At 38.8% G+C, this 21,790-nt stretch overlaps 4 protein-coding genes across 6 annotated transcripts in view; 2 read left to right on the top strand and 2 right to left on the bottom strand.

The window, feature by feature from the left end:
* The window catches only part of cd37 (CD37 molecule), a 75,365-nt gene extending 70,968 nt beyond the window's left edge, over positions 1-4,397 (top strand). For all 3 annotated transcript variants that reach the window (XM_073917288.1, XM_073917287.1, XM_068224476.2), the window contains one exon: positions 4,145-4,397. The gene's annotated coding sequence lies outside the window, so the exon portion shown is untranslated. The remainder of the gene's footprint in view (positions 1-4,144) is intronic.
* Positions 4,398-4,947: 550 nt separating this feature from the next.
* On the bottom strand, positions 4,948-5,977 carry gjz1 (gap junction protein zeta 1). The gene has a single exon (XM_017358538.4). It carries the CDS (start codon positions 5,838-5,840, stop codon positions 5,139-5,141), a length of 702 nt encoding a protein of 233 aa, XP_017214027.2. The 5' UTR covers positions 5,841-5,977; the 3' UTR covers positions 4,948-5,138.
* A 1,822-nt stretch (positions 5,978-7,799) lies between these two features.
* Positions 7,800-12,014, bottom strand: znf668 (zinc finger protein 668). Its single transcript, NM_001012489.1, is given in 2 exon segments — positions 7,800-9,921; positions 11,762-12,014. A coding segment is annotated over 1 exon segment (1,932 nt). The 5' UTR covers positions 9,912-9,921; positions 11,762-12,014; the 3' UTR covers positions 7,800-7,979.
* Positions 12,015-12,676: 662 nt separating this feature from the next.
* Positions 12,677-21,675, top strand: znf646 (zinc finger protein 646). The gene is made up of 4 exons (XM_684608.10): positions 12,677-12,796; positions 15,071-17,939; positions 18,057-19,145; positions 19,239-21,675. The coding sequence occupies exons 2-4, from the start codon at positions 15,280-15,282 to the stop codon at positions 20,137-20,139; spliced, it is 4,650 nt and encodes a 1,549-aa protein (XP_689700.2). The 5' UTR covers positions 12,677-12,796; positions 15,071-15,279; the 3' UTR covers positions 20,140-21,675.
* Positions 21,676-21,790: the final 115 nt, after the last annotated feature.

Genomic DNA, 21,790 nt, shown 5'->3' with positions numbered 1-21,790 from the left:
AAGCTCAATATCTCAAAATCATTCACAACGCAGAACCTTATAATTCCAAGGTGATGATTTGTAAGCGTAAGTGAACAAAGCTTTTCTAAGTATCTTGCACACTTCAAAGATTCATCCTTTGTCTGCTGTTTGTTCTGTGCTTTTAAATTCATTAAAAAAGTTGTAGAAGTCTTTAATTCCCTCAAATGTATTTATATAGGCATCTATTTGTTTTGCTGTCTTCGCTAGTCTGTTGTTTTCTTGTTTCTTCTCCTCCTTTGCTTTCTTTGACTTAGTAATAACAGCCCGGTTCAGTGTTGACACCTTGTGGACAGTTAGTGCAAAACACCTGAAAACACCTATATTTCAGGCCTAAAGAGACAGTTCACTTTCAATGTTACTCATCATTTACTCACCCCCTAATATTCATGAGTTCTTTTTTCCTGCTGAACACAAATCATTGACATCCATAGTAGGAAACTAAATACTATGGTAACCAATGGCCTACATTTAAAAAAATTAAAGCTAAAAAGTTTGTTAATGTGCCAATTTTCAATTAAGACTCATGTCAACAAGTGATTACACTAACAGCAGATAGAAGCAACACAAAATTATTGCCTACCACTGAATATATTAAAGTAAAATAAAAATAAAAAACACTGCCCCCTTCGTACTCTAGCTCATAGGTGTCAAACTCAATTTCTGTAGGGCCACAGCTCTGCACAGTTTCGTTCCAAACCTAATTAAACACACCTGATTAAACTAATTGAGTGCTTTGGGCTTGTTTGATACCATAGTCCCTTTAAGCCAAGTCATTTTACTCGGGGGCCATCTTTGAAACACGTCTCAGAGACTCAGACAGTATGCTCAGGCACTCTGTTTGAATAGGGAAACATCAAATTTTGTGAAATTGCTTGCCAAGCTTACGATTAAACTTCATATTAGGAAACAACAATAAGATTCAACAACAACTGTCTCTTTAGTTTAATTTCTAAACGTTTGAGTTACTCAAAATCTGCAGAAATTCACATCTGGTCCGAGCCCCTCCCTCGGAGAATCATCAGTCTATAGCGATCAATGATTGGCTCCTGTACTAGAAGGTGGGTTTCATTCGCCATATTGACCGTTATAATTTTTTCCCATTTAAAACAAGTGACATGTCTTGGGTATTCTAAAGTCTTAGTTGATACAGATGTGTTAAATCAGGGCTGGAACTAAACTCTGCAGGGTTGTGGTCCTCCAGGAATTGAGTTTGACACCCCTGGTCTAGCTCTTTATTCTCGGAGCACTAACAGTTCCTTTGTAATAACCAGCACTTCTTAGGTGTATGTCTAATCACTGAATGCCCCCTGATTTGTATGTCACTTTGGACAAAAGCATATGCTAAATTACTAAATTTAAATGAACATATTGGTCCATATCTGCATGTTTGACTTGCAAAGTGACACCAACGTTGACTTAAATTTTATAAATAATCAAAGACAACAGAAACTCAGATGCTTCCACAAATGGACAATTTACAAACACATTATATTTATGCACAGACATTTGCCACCCCACAGAGAGAAATTATGGGGAAAGGTTTTTAAACCTCCAATCCTTTATTCACATTTGATCATTCTCCCCCACTTTTCCTCTCACCATTCTCCTCTTCACTCAATTCACTGGAAAAGATCCTATGAAAGTTTGCAATTGATTTAATCATTATCATTTGAAATATCTCAGTCGGTGCGTCTTATTCACAGAATTATGCCTAACCATATTAAAGAGTTGCAATTCTTGACCCAGTACAGAGAGTGTGCCTGTCAAACACCTCCACATGGATGTTTTGACCGGGTATAGTATTTAAGGAAAAGAGTAAATTCTATGGCGGACACATTATTGAACCAACTGAGTTAAAGGTGCAGTTGGTGATCTGCCAGAATGCTAACATTATAGCATCATTTTAAAAATGTTCATCCCTCCCTTGCCGACCAAAGCCACACCTCCTTAAGTCATGAATGTGCAAACACGCACCGAATAGATGATGATCTAATGATGATGAACAACCTTCTATAACACTTGATCATCATTCACCAGTTAGAAAACTCTATGGAGACTCACACTTTATCCAGAGTAGTTGTTGACAGGCCAGGAGGTGCAGGAATTATATTTCCCTAAAACGTGCATTGGGGTGAAGTTGGTTTTATATTCGCACATTCAGAATTTCTCCTCAAAAATACAGTGAAATTGTACAATCACCTAAAGTCTATAAACTACAACATTGTTCACAGTCAATTAGGTCATACCTACATGTCATTTCAGACTCAATATTCAAAGCAGCGTTAGAGAGGGAGCCTGTCACAGGTCGTCACTGTGTAAAAATGAACAAATATACAAATATAAATCAAACTTTACCTTAGTAAAGCTGGTTTCCTTATGTTTTATTATTCAGCTAAATAAAAATCAGATTATGAACTTGAAAATAGTCTAATGTGTTTCGCCTGATGTTCTTAGTGGCTGAAAAACACCTCCATTTATATGAACCCAATTATAAAAAAGAACACAATCTACATAAGCTCAGCGTGAATAAAATAGTTTTAAAATATACCTGTCTAACAGTAATACTTTAGCCATGGTGTTATTCTTCAGATTGTGGTTTTGAATGGCACAAGGACACAAGGCCACGTTGGTCTTTTAAAAATAAGTTTAGGCTGATGCTTGCTGAGTTTACCTAATGTCACTCACTCTGTCAGCTGTAGATCCATGCTTCACGTGAATGCACAAGTGACTAGTATCTATTTGTGTGTAATACAAATTTAAATTTGTTGACACAGTTTGTGTTACCTGTCGTAACTGAGTTATTCATCGGCCTGACGATTTTTAGTTGGATGAATATTTTTTAGTCTCATGCCTTATACCCGGAATATAAATATACATATAAATACATTTTGATCATTTACTTTAATCATTGCTATCGGAATGTTAAGATACATTCAACCAACAAGAAATGTTTCTGAAGACAATCACCTACTGCACCTTTTAAGGGCACATAGTTTACCTCTTTTTTATGATTTAATATTAATATTATGGTTCTTCGGAGTGTGCTAGTTTAGGTTCAGCTCAACACACAGTTCAGATGTTTTTATTATAATGTGTTAAAAAGTGTCATGTTGGGGGCGTTTACACAGTTTGCTGTTTTAGGGGCGTGTTGCTTCACAGTTTCGGCTTCCTACCCAACGTAACAAGGGGGCGGAGCCAAGAGCTCCCATGCTCTGTGTTTGCAACAGACAGGCTGACAGACAGAGAGAGAGAAGCTAAGCTAGGATGAGCATTCAGCCGTACATGTTCGACCCGGACACAGACCAAGTAGAGAGTACAAAATTATTTGTGTCTTTGAATAGTCTTGGTGTACAAGTGCCGAGCTTGTACACCGAGACTAATAACCACACACTCTGAATTAACTTTGACTGAGGCACCGAATGCGCCGCGACACGGCACACCAGACACTCAGTGACGCGGCAGAAACATGAAGTGTCCCGAATCGTCGTGCCACGCATTCCAGAACTCTAAACACAAGCTTCCATCAGGGCAAATACAACTGCGCTGACTCGAAGCTCCGCCGCGTGCACCCCGACAGAAACCTACGCCCAGAACTCCGAAATGCACGGCACCACGCCACGCAAAAGGTACAAGCAATAATTCCGATTACAGCGATAGCCCAAAGAGCTTTTGATCAAAAAATAGAGCGAGGGTTTTCCTTTAGTGATATCGCTTTGACTCACATGCTGAAAATGGCGGATGGGCAACAAGAAACTGAGGATATGATCGTGACACGAGGCTGTCAATCAATATTGGTGGGCGGGGGGACGGCACTCCTACGTAAAGTTGCGGTCGTCTCAAAACCACTCCAATTGTTCCACCGTTTTTATGTTGTTAAATAAAAATTTTTTTAAAAAAAGCATTGTTTTTGTTTACATCACCCCAATATGACGGCCTATACACTATACTCACACACATGTCTGTCCAAACAGCTTGAAAAGTAGATTTTTCACCATAGGTGCCCTTTAAATGCTTCTTGACTGTTCAACCAGAAAAAGTCAGCTACATCTTGGATGACCCGAGGGTATTATTTTCCAACCCAAGAGCTTTCTGTGAAAACTGTTGTATGTTTTTCTTTTTGTAGATGGTGAGGTGCGCAGATGTGCTACAGAAAGAGAGTGTCGGACTGCATTGCCTCCTCAGGTGGAGAGACACTGCTGCAACACAGACTTCTGCAACTGATCTGCTCCAGCAGACTAACATATATAGCCTGTGATCATCTAAAAATGCCTAAAACGGACAGCAATCATAATCACTAATGGTCTTTAATTTAATAGATGTGTTTTGATTTTAGTAGCGATACTATAAAGCAATAAATCTGGCCAGCAAAAGAAAAAGAGTTAAAGATTCATGTTTTCTGAAACATTAAGTGTTTTTGTGCATTGTTAGAGGTTTGAATTGTACAGAAGTTTAACTAAAACAAAGCAGCTAGTCAGCATTCACACAGTACTATGGAGAGAATTCTCACCCAGCCATAACAACAAAAATGCAGACACAGAAACACCAAGCCAAGCCAAAAAGCTGCAATTTCTCATTTTGTTTATGCAATGGAAATTATACCAGGCATTTTGTCCTGTTTTGCAGTAAAACTTTACTCGAGATGCAAAATTATATAAAGTGTTTAAGGGTTTTATTTTATTTATTTTTTTGGTCAACATTAAGTAACTCATCAACCAAATATCTGTAACAAAAAGAGATTAAAAATAAAGAAATGGGAGTAACCATTTTATTTATTAATAATTTTAAGCATAAACTTGCTTAATTTTTATTCATCTTCCAGAAAGCAAGTCTGCTCAGTTTTCTGTTGTTTCTCAAATAAATGTATGTTGATTTAAAAATCTGTGTATATAAAGAAGTCAAAAAAATGACTAGCAAACATAAGAAATATTAATATTTTAGTGTAGTTTATTGCAAAGATACATTTCAGATGACACATCCAATAATACTAAATAAAAACATATTGCATTAATTGCATATCAGACATAGCAAGCCATAATTAAGCATTAAAAAAGGTAATTGTTTAAGTACATATGCATTATTGCTACTTAATAAAGTTTGTGTTCACCAAGATCCTTTGTTTAACAATCACAGAGGTAGTGGGCTACTGAGTAGAGACAGAACAAGCTGCTTGTAATAATAACCAAAGCAGATGCAAACAGTAGAGCATATACAGACATTTTCTTTTCAGCTATTCCTCGAACCAAGCACTGCTGCACTGAACAACCATCAAATGTATGTGCTTCACAAATGTGTGGCTCTTCATTTAATTTAGGTAGAACCCAAGAAAGCAAGACATACACAAACAAAAGCTCAACCGCAATCCTCAGCATTATACAGAACAGATAAACCATCACACTGCTTTTGCTTTTGTGGAGGTCTATCATCATCCTGCCGCCTATAGTTACAGTGGGATCAGTGACACCTCCCTGCTCGCTTTGAGATGCCATTTCTCTCTCCTTCTTCTTCTGGAAGGAAGACCGAAGATGGGAGGAAAACAGCTCCATGAGAAGGACGGAGAGCACAAGGAGGATGAAGATGAAATGCCAAGCCATCACTATAGAACTGTCAAAGTGTTTATTGAAGCAAGCTTTAGTGCAGTATGGTAAGGTGCTGTTACAGTGGAAATCCTCACTTATACTTTTCCATGGAAATTGAGCCAAAAAGACGGTCACTAGGCGGATGCAGAGCAAGCCGAACCACATGGTGCGACCTTTATAGGTGGCTGTAGATTCCACCGCAGTGCGGAGAATTGGGATGAGCCCTGTGACTATTGCTGCCATCGCTCTTTAGACTGGATTTCTCCTTTATGTCAGAATTAAAATAAACCTGCACACAAAAAAGGACAATTTTTTATTCATTATTTGAATTTCTATGCTAAAATGAAATCAAAATTCAAAAAAACTGAAACAAACGTACCTTTTAACAGGGGATAACAGTTTTGTTAGTTGTCCAAAGTTGAAGCTGTTGTAATTTTAAGCTTCACTCAGTATATATACCATGGTAAACTGCAAGCGTCGTCAAAAATGATTTCACGCATTCACACATTTGTGTACATTACTTAACTTATTTTCTTCACTTAGGGTTGAAACAAGATATGTGCACTTACAATAGCTATAACTTAGCTGTTTTTTAGAACCACGATATCAATATTTAATATGCACACAATATTTGTGTATATATTTATATAGAGAGCAAACGTCTCTTTAGTTTAACAACATGTTTATTTAATACTATATACTAACACTTTTTGACAACAATTTCTTTCAAATATTAATTTTCAAATTATTTTTCAGAATTTCTAAAATAGTAAACGATGATATACTAATAAATCTGCCACTATTCAGGCTTTCTTTTCCATTTACTAAAAAGTACAAAAATAATTACAATAATAAATAAAATCTAAGTTTTATGAAAGTCGTATCTATGTACCATTTACATTTGTATACAAATCTAGATGACCTTACTCCCAGGGCTGTTTACTTCAAGGTTGATATTTAGCCGCACCATGTTGGTGTTTCCTAACATCAAATTCTGGGGTTCCCAAACTTTTCAGCTCATGACCCCCAAAATTACAATTCCAATGACTTGTGACCCCCACTACACTCGTAGATGGTTATAAACATACAAGCATTGTACACAATGGTGCACACATAAATAAGAACTATATAATTGAGCATATTGATAAAAAATGCAACAGTCTAACAACAATATAATGTTTTACAGTCATTATTAATTTGCTTAATTCAATATTAACCTCACTTAATGAGAATAGTGGGCACTCTGCAGCAATTAACATTATTGCTGTCATTAGCGTAATAAACCCAGGGATCACAATCCATCGGAAAAAGAATTGAAAGGTTGATAGCTTTTTATTTGCCTGTTATTTTTATGTAACTCTTAAAGACTATTTTAATCTTCTGCAGGTTGTGGATAAAATATGGTCATTTTAATAGGTTAATAACATATATGATACTTTTGGAAATCACCAAGTGACCCTTCCGTTAGCCCAATGCTCAAGCCCCATGTCTTTTGGACTTGTGGAGGAAACCGGAGCACCCGGAGGAAACCCACACGAACACGCGGAGAACATGCAAACTCCACACAGAAATGGCAACTGACCCAGCCAGGGCTCAAACCAGTGACTTTTTTGCTGTAAGGTGACAGCATTACCCACTGCGCCATCCACGCAAATCTAGATCTCACATTTTTAAACATAATATGAAATTTACCTTTAGTCAAGCTTGACTGGTCATTGGTATTGTAGATCTACATTAAATTTTACAAATATAAAACAACACCATGAAGCATAGTTTGCTTCAGGACATTGGGGTATAGGAAAATAAATACTAAAGGTAATAGTCAAACAGTACTACAAAGATTATAGAACATCATAGCATTCATAATAAACATTATAGCAAGAAGTAATCACTGTTATATCAACCCTCACATCTGACTTATTGCCTGATTGATATCAAAATATAAAATGTAATTGATGGAGAGGAAGAAATTTATTTATTTAAATAGGTCATTGGTCTTGTGGTTAAAATATTACACTGATTTCAAAGTGTGTATAAACATGACACATGAGATAAAATTTGTGATTACAACACAACATACTGGCACTTTCACTGTGATTAAGACAAAGCCTAAAAATAAAAAACCTCTCAGCAACCCTTTCAACATACCTAAATATAAATGTTCTCTTACATTATCAAAGAAATTCAAAGACAATATTTTATGAGAAATTTTGTGTACTGATGCATTTAATCCATCTTTAAAAAACAAAACAAAAAAAAACAATGTATTGGCTTTTCTGTTTTTAAAGCTCTCACTGTTCTGTTAGTATAGAATAGCAGTAACAAAAATGTGAACATTGTCTAAACAAATGCTCAAAGCATCCGACAAAGTCATCAATAAGTTCAGAGTCCATCTTCTTTGTCCATATACACATGGGCTGGTATTGTCTGAAAGGTTACAGGAACAGTAAGGGAAATAGCGGTGGGTTCTGATCCTGAAGGTGACGCAGCACTTGGTGGGGATGGCAAGGGTTGGGTGTGTGCCATGTCTGTCTGAGGCAGAGACGGTAAGGACTCTGTGTCACGGTGGGTGCGTAAGTGCTTGCGTAGATAAGCAGCAAAAAGAAAAGCCTTCCCGCAAACATTGCAACTATGTGGCCGATTACTTGAGTGGATACGCTGGTGTTTACGAAGACCAGCTTTATTCAGAAAACCTTTTCCACACTGGTCACAAATGTGGGGTCGAGGCTTGGGATGCAGTTTCTCGTGTGCCTGAAGATCAGCCAGATTAACAAACTCTTCCTGGCAAGTCACACATACATGTGGGCTGACAGGTACAGCCAAAACTGAAGGATCAGATGGGGGAGAGATGGTGTGAAGGCTGGTGTGGGCCTGCACCTCCTCCCATGTCCCAAATATCATATCACAGTGAGAGCAGGAGAACTGGGGAAGGGTGCTGGGAAACACTGAAGCTGATTCTGGAGTGACATGAACCTGTATCGGCCTCTCGGATAAGTGTGTCCTCTCATGCTTGCGCAAACTCGAAGACACAACAAACGACTTGAAGCAAAGCTGGCATTTGTATGGACGCTCTCCTGAATGCACCCTTCTGTGTTTGTTCAGGCTGGAACGCTCCGTAAAAGACTTGCCACACTCAGTGCAAGCGAAAGGACGCAGTCCGGAATGCACTAGCATGTGGCGCCGAAGATCCCAAGAAGCTACAAAAGCTTTATCACAACGTTGGCATTTATAGGGTCGCTGGCCAGAGTGCACACGTTGATGCACAGCAAGATCTGCGGGTTGCCGAAACCTCTTAGTGCACTTGTCGCAAGGGTATGGCTTGAATCCTTGATGTGCCCGTTGGTGTCGGCGGAAACTAGAGGGATCCGAGAACATCTTACCACACTGTGGGCATAAGAATGGTTTTTCACCAGAGTGTGTGCGAAGGTGAGACTGGTATGAGGACAGTTGGGTAAAACCTTTTCCACACTGCTCACACTGATATGGCTTGCTTTTGGAGTGAATTCGCAAGTGGCACGCCAATGATGAGGATCGAGAGAAGGCTTTGCCGCAGTCTGAGCACAGGTAAGGCTTCTCACCTGTGTGTGAACGCTCATGATTTTTCAAGTCCTTCAGCTCTGTGTAAGTTTTACCACACTGCGCACAGGAATACGGCCGGTGGCCTAGGTGATTACGCCGGTGCTTGCGGTAAACTGAAGGGTCTGCAAAACTCTTCCCACACTCAACACAAAAGTAAGGCTTTTCACCGGTGTGGGATCGTTGGTGCACTTTGAGTTTGGAAAGTGTGGGATAACTCTTGGAGCAGAGAGGACACGAGTGAGGCCTTTCACCACTGTGCTGTGTCATGTGGATACGCAGGCAAATGGCCTGCATGAATGCCTTGCCACAGTCCAAACAAACAAATGGTTTCTCCCCTGTGTGTGAGCGACTGTGGTTGCGTAATTCCGTTGGAGTCTTATAAGCCTTATGGCACTGCAGGCACTGGAACGGACGCTGAGGTGAATGGGAGCGCTGATGCTTAGAAAGCTGTGCTCGGGTAGAGAACATCTTAGTGCATTTACCACAGGTGTATTGCTGCTGTTTGTCTTTACCATGTACTGACAGCTTGTGGCTCTGTAAGGCCGAAGGGCTGGTAAAGACCTCCTGACAGCTCGAGCACTTAAAAGTGTGTAAAGATTTTGGTGGTCTCCCTTTGCCTCTCTTTCTTGTAGCTTGTTCTGGCACATTGTCTAGTTCTTTACTAGGCTCAGACTCATATGGTGGTGGTGTATACTGCTCTGTTGTTGATGGGATACCTGGTTGGGGTGAAGCCATACTGAGGATGCTGAGGATAAAAAAGCACAGTGTGTTAATTTTTTACTTTAATTTAGAGAAAAGGTTCAAATGTTCAGGTGACAAATGTATTTATTTATTTTTCAGGTATATTCTTTGATCTTTACATGTCATTGATTAGTTTATTTCCTCAAAAGAACAAGGTTGATCACACTGTACATCACATAAAATATTTTAAAAAGCAATTTAGCATCAAAGGCCAACTCTATTTTATATTCTAACAAAATTATTGACCAATATTATCAAAACATATGAAACTAACAATGAATAATACACTGGTAACAGTGCTAATTACTTTTTGTAAAGATTAGGTAATAAACATAGCTGCTGTAAACATATAGCTAGCATACACGTTTGTTAGTTCTTGTTTCCTCAATTAATACCCAACTCAAAGTTGTTTGCTATTGTTAATAATGTTAAGATTATTAACACTTCTTCATGGACTACTAATGCAGATAACAAATGGAATCTTATTGTAAAATGCAATACAGCAATTTCCTACCTAAACCGTAGGGGTAAAGTTGTTTTTTTATTCACACATTCTGACCTTCTTCTTAATAAGAGGATTCATACACATTTTTACTACTAAAATTCCATGACTTTTCCATAATTTTTCCAAGACTTTCAAGTAAAAGAAAAACAAAGCAGGTTCAAATTTATTACAGCATATCGTAAAACATGCAACAGTCTATTTAGTTTCCGTTTATAATTACATCTATGTAAAACTGATTTAGATAATGGTTACACAGCGCTAATAATGTGAGAGTATGTGACTGGCCAAGGACAGAAAATAAGTAAAAAGCCTATATTCAATTATACAGATATCCGTTTTCCATGACTTTTCCAAAACTTTGTTTTTTTCTGTTTTTCTAAAGTTTTTCCAGGCATGGAAAATGCCATGACTTTTTCCAGGTTTTCCATGACCGTATGAACCCTGTAATAACACAATTTCATCAAAGTATTCTTTGCAAATTCTGAAAAGGAAAATTCTATAAGCAGCCAATGATTATTAAGGTACATCATTGATTACAGTCAATTAAATAGTGCAGATGGTGTTTTAAAGTCATACTTTTGCACTTTCAGATTGAATATTCAAAGTAGATGGGTAAACAATAAGGGCACAGTTAAGCTAATGTCCGAATAAAGCCCACTTTACCTTTCTACCTAAACCTAGCTACCACAGTTCTAGTTTCTGTCAAAGTACCAATACACTTATTGTTAATTTTGTTTTTAAAATGCATTTCTATTTAAGTTAGTCATTCTGTCTAATTTAAGAACAATGGTGTTGAAATGACAAGTTTATTGCAGGTTTAACTTAATGTGTTTTAACACAAGAGTGTTTACTTGAGTGTGTAGCATAAGTATAAATAATAAAATTAGCATGTAGTATTTTAGTACAAATGGTTTAATAGAAATGTTTTAAATACGATGAGATTGGGTGGCAACACAAAATGGCCGGCATTAGGACCTCAGGGACAATTGGGAAAGACGCTCTTGTTCTCAAAGGAAGTTGCCATCTGTGCTGCTTGTATACAAACGGATTTACATGTCGATGTTAGCAGCAATGAAACATGGCAACCATGACCAAATCTAATTAATGCACATACAACGCAGTGGCAATTCAAAAAGCAAACAAACACGTCTTTATCACATAGTTACATCTAGTATTTTAGAATGCACAATAACACAAAATGGCTGGCTTTAGGACCGCTGAACGTGCAAAGCAATTTGCAGTCGCTTCTGTCAGTTTATCAAAATCACGGCATTTTCACAATAGGATATCGTTTATGTTTCGTCATCCCTCTCAAATAATTATAGCTCACATTACGTACCTTTTGTGTTCTCGTAAGAGGCTGCACGCGTGTCTTTGATATTGAATTGTAAAATCGCTCAATCTCGGGAGAAGGTCGGCGGCTTTAGGACCATGACGAAATTACCCAGCCAACGCAGATATGTGAGCCTTCATGACTTCCTCACTCGCCACTTGGGGAATCCCTCCAAAATGATCTGAATTATTTTATATCGCAACTATCCATACCTCAGTTCCTTTAGCGTTCTTACTGAAGAGTTTCCGCGGACTACAGTGGATGGTGAGTGGGATAAAAATGGGGTGGAGAGAGAGAGAGAGCCTGTGGGAGGGGAAATATGCATACTTCAGCGTACGTGGATATGCAGTTGTTTTGTGCATATACACGGTTATATAACATAAATGTTAAATGGATAAAAATGATAATGGTGTGGTTCCTGTAATGTGTTGTATTAGTTAAACACTTGTTTTGAATAACTTTATTGTAAAAGTTGTGCGTTTAGCTTTTTTAATGATGAAAACTGCTGTGAACAAACCACAAGAGGTAACTTTATCGGCAATTTCTGTGGTAGATAACATTATAGAAGTAATCTGATCAACTTTGAGAGCTGATTTTGAATCTGTGCAATAGTTCAATGTAGATATATGTAACATTAATGATTCAAGACAGTTATGTGGGTGGCTAAGTTACAAATCATTATCGGACGTTTATACAACGTTAGTAAGCAAATATTTAGGAAACGTATGAACTTGAATTCCCGTGTGTTAAAACTACACTCATTAAAACGATCTCTTTTATGGCGTAGGCGGTGGAAATGATGAACAATGCTCTTTATTTCAAGTAAAAGAATGTCAAAGGAAACGGAACGTACGGACTTTTTTCACTGATGCACATTTCCTGTTTCCTAGCAACAAGAGCAGGAAGTGAGTTGAGTGGGATGGGGGAAAAGACAATTGGTAGAAAAAGAGGGGACGAACACGCCCGTCCTGAAACTAAAATAAAGTGAACGGAGTGCCAACATCTAATCGCGGACACCACAAAAGGAGACCGCGACATTCGGTACGTATATCGCCAGTGTCATCTGTTCATTAATTGTTTGTGTTCGATTGAACTGTTAGCCACAGTTTCTAGCCGCCAAATGCTAACTAGCTCGCATTGGAATGGGATGCTACTGCCTCTCCCAAAAAATACACGTTATTCTCCTCATCTTGAGAAAAGAACACTTATATTATCTACTATACTAATTTGGAGCACGACTAAAGGCGTATTTAAACGATTGATGAATATATTGTGTAGAAGATTGAGCTTGTGAAGCTAGCGGCTTGGCTAATGTACCGGGGAAGTGTTTACTGTGTCAATAGAGCTCCATTGTGTGAGGAAGCCTGTCACCTTAACTGCTGGAGCCTGTTCGTTGATCTTTCATACCGTTATTATTAAATGATTGTACGTTTTAAAATTAGACAAAGGTGAATAACAGCACGGACTAAACGGTTTTGCGATTAATTCGACAATAGAAAATCTCCGGCATGAAACGTTACTAATGTAATACAGTGTAATACAGTTTAAGGTTAGTTTAATCAGTGCTCAAAGACGTTCTCTGCTAACTGATGAGTGTTATTAAAACATCAAGTAAATGTTTATTTATATGGACAACTAATTCATAACCGAATTTATGGTTTGCCACAATTTTTTCCCAAGCTTGTTTTGAGGGAGGGAGGGCGTGTTATGTGTTATGGAACGCATTTATCCTCAAAAAATAACAAACAATTTTGCCTCCACAATTAAAAACACATGCTAAAGGAAAAGTTTATCCCATTCTCTTAAACAAAAATGACATTTGTAAGAAAGATGGAAACATGTAGTAATCCACTTTCATAGTAGGAAAAACAAATACTATGGAAGTCAGTGTTTACAGCTTTCTTAAAAATAGCTGAGCAATTCCAGCCTTAAGAACGTGACATTTGCAGTAAAATCTTAAAACATGTTCACAGAGAGTATATATTAACATATAGAAACATCTGTTTCTGTTTTCTTAAACAACCGACTATAGAGATAAAGGATCAATATCAATCTGTAAACATTTTTTCTATTTTAGATAAGGGAAATAATCATGCGTTATTGATGTGATAAAAAAAAGAGTTTAGAGTATACAACAAACTTTGTAGAAATTCCGTGAAATAAACTTCACAACTCAAAAGAAATAATGCTAATCAAAAGGATAAGAGTTGCCTCCCTATAGAAGAAAAGGATTGGTTTTATTTTAAGCTCTCTTATGGATGTGACATCACTCTGTTATGGATGTTACAGATGTGAAATTGGTGCTTGTGTAATTTTGGTAAATCATATAGCTTAAAAACATTAACAGACACATTTGAGTATTTTTAAGCACTGTAAGATACTTCCTTACACAAAAATGCAGAAACTTCATGGAGAGTTTAACATTTGCATAGAATTGCTCAGCATCTTTTGTATGTAGAAAAAAAGTAAACTTGTTTTGAAACAAGTAAAAAGCAAGTAAATGATTACAGAATCTTTGTTCTTGGGTGAACTATCACTTTAGAGGCTCTTTAACCTTGACCATGGTGGGCAACTGTACTTAATCATGAAGTCATACAGGTATTGGAAAAACATATGGCCAAGCAGATATTGGTACTATATACATAGAATTTCCCTACAAGTCAGTGCTGTGTGTTATTGACCTGTTAGGCTACTTTCTTAATTAGTTTATTGCATATAATGTCTTCTTATTAGGCCCACAAAATCTGCGTGCGCAGAAATCTGCAATTTTTTTAGCCCATGGGATCTATTTATTTACTAGCATAAATGAGTGTGAATTTATATTTATTCAGTTTTGAAATTAATTTCAGGAATATTATTATTGACTAAAATGAAAATTCACATGATTTATTTGCAAAACAGTTTTTAAAGTAATATTTTCTGTCTTTTGGTAGGTATAATATATGGAAGACTTGCTTTGTTTACCAAATACACAGATGTAATTGGATTTGCATTGTACACATTAAATAAAAGTTAAAAATGTATTATTTCTTTATTTCATATATCAAACTTTTAGGTATAATACTCCCAAAATTGTTCAGCATAAATCTGCAGATTGTTTTTTTTTTTTTTTCAAAATTCTGTGCAGAAATAACAAAAAAAAAATATCGCAGATTCTGTCTGACCCTACTTATTGGTTTATTGGTTATGTAAACTAAATGTTTTTGTCATGACTTTAGAAAGCAATGTTTGCTTTTCATCATTATTTACTTTCTTGTTATGCAACTGCCCTGTGTGAACTTAATAGTAAATAATGTATGGGTTTTTCTGTTTCAGATTTTATCCAGTGCCTGCACTTGGATCTTCCCAGTTAAATTTTTCCAATGGAATGGAATGGAACGTATTCTCAGCAGATCTTTTGAATGTTGCCTCTGCATTCCAATCTCACCGAACAAGTCAATTTGCTAATAGTGAGGACAGTTGTGTCTCTCACACTCATTCAAACTGGCTTTTATTGACATTTCTTATCAATATACTGTACCATTATGGCTATGCAAGAGCCAGGCCGGACCAAAGGCATTTCGCGTAGACATTATGGTGTAGTATGTGCAAGCATGCCCAGTCTTTCGGAGCATACAAACACTTTTCATAACTTTGAAGAGGAACGCAAATTTAAGTGTGAGGAATGTGGGCGAGACTACAGGCATGCTGGCAGCTTGGCTAACCACAAAAAAACACACGAGGTGGGCTCTTTTCAGTGTCCTATATGCTCCAGGAACCTCTCCAATGCATTGGCTCTCAAAAGCCACCTGCGCATTCATACGTCCAGAAAGAAATATGCTTGCACTGAATGTGGAAAGGCTTTTCGTCTAGCAACTCAGCTAGCCACCCATCAAAAGGTCCATAGCAATAAAGGGTCTCACGTCAAGGCAAAAAGTTTTGCAGAAAGTCATGTCGAAAATGATGATAAAGTTGATGAGTTGCATCTTGATGAGGTAGATTTTGACATTATGCCAGATTTGCAGCCAGACATGAAGCTGAATATTGCTCCAATGAACAGCCAAAGTAACGGTCTTGTGTCAGAAAATGTTTTAAACTGCACCCCAGAAAGTGACACAGCAGCTGACGATGATGCTGCAGGCAGGCCATTCAAATGCGACTTATGTGACAAGACTTACAGACATCACGGTAGCCTCATAAACCATAAAAAGACTCATCAAATGGGAGTCTTTGAGTGTCCAATCTGTTTTAAACAGTTCAACAATCTTGCTGCACTTACTAGTCACCAGCGAACCCACAGTAAAACCAGAGGCCGCCACAGTGCGCCGAACCCTAAACTTGCTCTTACTGACTGCAAGCAGGAGCAGGTCCCTGATGTTACGCCACAGAATGGTGATGCTAATATTCATTTTTGTCACCTTTGTCAAGTTGCTTTTGTTAACGATGATGAGTTTCAAAATCACATTCTGTTGCATAACTCCTCCTCTGTGTCATTTGAGCTCCCTACCAACCTACCAGAGGAGCACAATCTTTCTTACAACGATAATGTTATTCATTCCCCAGAATCTAATCCTTATCCCCCCTCTAGTGACACTCCACCATTGCCTCCACTACTTGATAAATCTGTTGATTATGACCAATCAGAAGGCCCCATAGAAAATGGTCATATATACATACCCAACTCTTTAGATGATGATTCATTGACTCTACATGCTCAGGGACAACCGGTGACCCCACCATCAGAAAACCTCGATCCTGATTGTTCAGCACAGGATTTTAGTAACATCAAAGTAGAAGAAACTGACAGTTCTGATCGCCGCTTCAAGTGCAACATCTGTGGTAAAAGCTATAGGCATGCAGGCAGTCTTATAAATCACAAACGATCCCATCAAACTGGAATCTTTCAGTGTTCTATCTGTCGCAAGAGCTATCCACATTTGGCGGCTCTGCGAAGCCACCTTAGGATCCATAAGGGCAGACCCATATCTTTGGCTGCTAGTTCTGAGGGGGACTGGCTTTCTTCAGAGCCCTTAACACATGAGAGTCATCAGGGCACCTTTGCATCACAGGAGGGTGATGAAAGTGGAATCTTAGGCCTTCCTCAGGAACTGGTATTACCTGTGCAGGATGATTCTAATGAGGAGTATGTGGAGGAGACTGATTCTACTGAATTTAATGAGCAGTTTGACAATTCCTATTCTGATGAGCAACTACCTCAGGATGAACACATCATGGAGAGGCACATGTGTGCAGACTGTGGTAAAACATTTACCGATATTGCAGGAATCAAATCACATGACTGTCCCCTCCTGAATCAGCAGTATCAGAGCATGATGAATGGCTCATCCAGTCAAACTGACTTTCATGAAACAAAACATCAGAATTTCTTGGGGGAGTCAGGGGAGAATGTTGGTTTTGGGCACAATGACGGTCCAACTGAGGCCTATTTTAATCAGCAAACCTTTCACGACAACATTGATGATCAGTTGAGTGAGAGTGAAGATGAAGCTGAGTGTGAAGACAATGAAGAAGAGGATGATGAAGAGATGTATCAGTGCTCTGTGTGTGGGAATCACTATACTAGCATGAGTGCCCTGCGAAGCCACCTTCAAACTCATACTCAAACTCATGACGCACCTTCAGCATCTGGCCCATCTTTGGTTTCTTCTGTGGAGGTCAAGAGAGATGAACAGAGTGAAAATCAGCAGAGTGATTGCGGTCTGATTATCTGCAGCCAATGTGGAGAGAGCTTTGCAGAGCAACAGGACCTACAAGCTCACCAACTCTTGCATAGCAACATTGAAAGTAATCCACAAGAACAATTTGCATCAGATCATCAGAATGAGCTCAAACCAAAAGTGGAAATGGAAAGTGTTATTTGTGGGAAATGTGGCTTTAGCTGCATCGATCTATATCACCTCAATAACCACAATTGCACGGGGCAACGAGATGGACAAGTGAGGGAAAAAAGTGTCAAGAAGCCACTTCTTCGAAGTACATTTCAGATCCATAATTTCGATGGTCTACATGGAGAGCGACAATACAAGTGTGACCAATGTGGTCGTTCATACAGACATGCCGGATCTTTGCTCAATCATAAGAAGTCACATAATACTGGAGTGTTCCGCTGCTTTGTTTGTCAAAAGCGTTTTTATAATTTGCTGGCCCTCAAGAATCACCAGAGGACACACTTCGATGTTAAAAAGTAAGTTTTTTTTTTTCTTTAATGTATCTTGAAGTCTCAAAATACCATCATGCTTTCATCTGTAGTGTTTTAGGACCAAGTTTTTGTTCATTAAAATGTTTGTTCTTTCTCTACCAGACATCGTTGTGCAGAATGTGGGAAAGCATTCAAAATCTATAAACAACTGTTGAACCACCAGAGGGTACATCAGGAAAACAAGGCAAAGATTGAAGAACTCAACAAACAAATTCAGACACTGATGCAGATGAGCGGGAATGCCTCAGTGAGTGGAATGCAGTCACTTAATAATCCCAGCAGAAAGAGAATGAGCAGACGTCATAAACAACGGCAAACCTCTACCAGTGATCAGTCTAGCCAAGAAAAAGAGGCCCAGAAACGAGATCCCAGGGACCCTCGTCCTTTTGTCTGCGATCAATGTGGGCGAAGCTACCGGCATGCAGGAAGCTTGGTCAACCACAAAAACTCTCACAAGACAGGTGAATATTACTGTGCTTTGTGCAACAACACTTACTCAAACCAGCTAGCAATGAAGAACCATTTACGAATACACTTTGCTGTCAAAAGACATCGCTGCCAAGACTGTGGAAAGGCCTTCAGAGGAAACAAACAGTTACTCAACCACACTTGTTCGACCAAGAAGAGGAATGCAGCACCAAAAGGAAAGGTCAGGGGTCGTAAACAAGAAAAGGATTTAAAATGCAAGCATTGCCGTCTTGTGTTTCCTGATCATGAACTACTTCAAGGACACAGCTGTAGCGAAGTGCCTGTGCCTGATTTAGGCCCCCAAGGGAGTGACAACCACAGAGCTGCCGTACAAAAAGAGGAAAGACCATTCAAGTGTAACATCTGCGGTCGCAGTTACCGTCATGCCGGTAGCTTGTTGAACCATAAGAACACTCACAAAACTGGCCTCTTCACCTGCTCATTTTGTGCCAAGCCTTTTTCCAATCCCATGGCTTTACGAAACCATACACGCATTCACACACAAAAGAAAAAGTATGTCTGTCCTACTTGCGGTAAAGCTTTCCGTCTCTCCAGTATCCTGTACAACCATCAAAAAATCCATGCACGGGGAGTATCTCATTACAGCTGCCAAACGTGTGGCAAAAGCTTCCAGGGAAAGTCTGGGCTAAAGAGACATCGTTGTTACAGAAATGGCAATCCAAAGTCTGATGTAAATCAAGACAGCTCTGATAAATGCTATACGTGAGCCATCTAATTTTTTTTTTACCTTTCTTGAACACGTAACCTATATTTTAAATTATTTTATTCTAATCCCAATCTTGTCCTTTGCTGCAGGTGTGATCAGTGCGGACGCTCATACAGACACGCTGGGTCCCTTCTCAACCACAAGAAAACTCATTCTGCTGACCTCCTGAATTGCACTCTCTGCCTCAAAACATTTACAGACCCTAGGGAATTAGAGAGTCACTCTCAAATGGCTCGCCACTGCTGCCCCGATTGTGGGAAAACCTTCTGTGAGTTTGCGCACCTGCAAAGCCACATGGAGGTGCACAGTAAGGGACTCCCCTATTACTGCAGTGTGTGTCAACAGAATTTCCCGAACCTGGTTAGTTTTCAGCAGCACCAGGAGCTCCATGGCAACTTGCAAGGGCAGTCACACCAAGAGCAAGGTATGGCGATGCAGCAGGGTTTAGATTGGGACGCAGGACTGGATCAGCAGATTGGAGTTCAGAGCCTTCCTAAGATCGATTCAGCCTTCAGCAGGGTCCATGGATTCCCTGAGCCGCAAGACCAGCAGGAAAGTAGCGAGGGATTTGATAGGGAGGAGAAGAGTCATGTGTGCGAGCACTGCGGGCGCACTTACCGCCACGCTGGTTCACTGCTCAACCACAAAAACAGTCACAAAATGGGTTCCTTCTTCTGCTCCGTCTGCCAAAAGGAGTTCACCAATCTCATGGCACTGAAGAATCATCGGCGCATTCACACTGAACCTAAACGCTATCAGTGCCTGGAGTGTGGCAAGGCCTTCCGGGTCTCCACCCAGCTTATCTGCCACAGGCGTATCCACACCAAAGAGAAGCCCTTCTCCTGTCTCCTTTGCGACAAGCGTTTCTCTAGCAAGTCCAACCTCCGGCACCATCAAAAGATGCATCAGAATACCCAACAGACTTACGAATCCTCCTTCAACATGGATGAAAATGCATTTATGGGACTGGGTGTGGACCCTTTCCTCTAAGGCCACGCTCCAGGCTTACTGCTCAAAGGGAAGATTTCAAAACAATATTCTAGTACAAGACTCTTTCTCCACCCAAGGCCTAATGCCAATAATCCTACAACGTCAGGTTTTCTGCTGTACTTGTCCAGATAGTGTCGCACACAGATGCTGATCTTGGCGAGTCTTGCCTCCTTTACTGTAGTGTTTTCAAATGTTGTTCTTTAACGGACGCTTAAGACTGGCATTGATAAGATACTACCTCTGGTAGGGACAGTAATACTGTAGACATTTTAGAATAAGTGACAGTGCCTGTCAGAGACCATTTTAGATTTTTTATTTTATTTCATGTTTTGTGTTCCCACACAGTGCACAAATTGTAAGGTACAATGATGAGTCTCAGACTGAGAGCTTGGATGAGTACTTCTGTCCAGACTCTAACCCAGTGCTGCCTTCAAGAGTCCGACCGATTATTTGGTGTTATTGAACAGAACAAGGTTTTTTGTCTTGAAACAAGGTATTATGAGGATTAAGGATACAATTTATCCTTCTCATTATGTTTGTATTAAGTGCTTCCATATTTCGAGGTTTTATATATTTATCGTACTGCTCATGGTAGATGTGCTAAAATCAATTCATTGTCTCATTAAGACCAATGTACACATGATGTTCCTTCAGTTTCATAATGAATTACTCTGGTAAGGCTGTTAAACAGCAACCTTCTCTAAGGCCTGTCCTGTAGAAAATCTCAAAGATATTTATTTATTTAAAAAATAACTATTTATACCTTAAGCATACTTGTCTTTATTACTGTTATACGTGGTACACAATGCATGGTATTAAATGTGTAATAAATGCTAGGTTGATTATGTAGGTATTCTAGATAATGGTTGTAAACATTTAAGAAATACCTCTAAAAACATTCGCAACAGTGTATTTGAAATAACAACTGAAATATTTCAATTTTCTTAGTGCATAGTTTTCTAGTAAACGTTTTATGAAGTGGGCGTTTGTTCTTCACAAGATTTTGGAGCACAACTAAATGAACAGACCCAAAAATCCATGATCGGTCGGGCTCTGTTAGGGCAGAAATTCACCAACTGAACACTTCAACAGGTTTAAAATGCTCAGGTCTCGCAACTTACTAGACGCAATGTAAGAAAATACGTTTAGCTTGATGCTTCTATCATCAAGGCTTCTATGTCTGTCTTTGATGCCAGATTGAATTTCAATGTGCCATTTCATATCACCGCCCTTCTTGGATTAAAAATTATTTGTAAGATGGTTTTCTTTTAAGCTTATAGATCAGTACTTACTGATTAATTAAGAGTAGAAGTCGTAAACATTCACATATTAATGGCTTAATTGCATTTGACAACTTAAACTGACAACTGAGACTCACTGTAATCAGTTGCGTATATCTTAAATATAAAATATTTATTTTTGTTCACATGATCAATGTTTCTCTTTCTCGAGTAGGGACCCTAATAAGCAGAAACTGTTTATTTGTAGGTGTTGATACCCTCACTTTCTTGAACTGAATAAAACAATATAACAGTATGCTTGTGTCTTATCTGCTTTAACACTTGCAGTCGCAGTTCATTACATTGCTATTTTAGAACATGCAAATGAGGATTGATTCAATAGGGTGTGTATAATGGCATCTCATTTTCTT

The sequence above is a fragment of the Danio rerio genome, chromosome 12, assembly GCF_049306965.1.
Source record: "Danio rerio strain Tuebingen ecotype United States chromosome 12, GRCz12tu, whole genome shotgun sequence".
Lineage (NCBI taxonomy): Eukaryota > Metazoa > Chordata > Actinopteri > Cypriniformes > Danionidae > Danio > Danio rerio.
The sequence above is the reverse complement of the archived record's forward strand: the minus strand, read 5'-3'. Positions and strand labels throughout refer to the sequence as shown.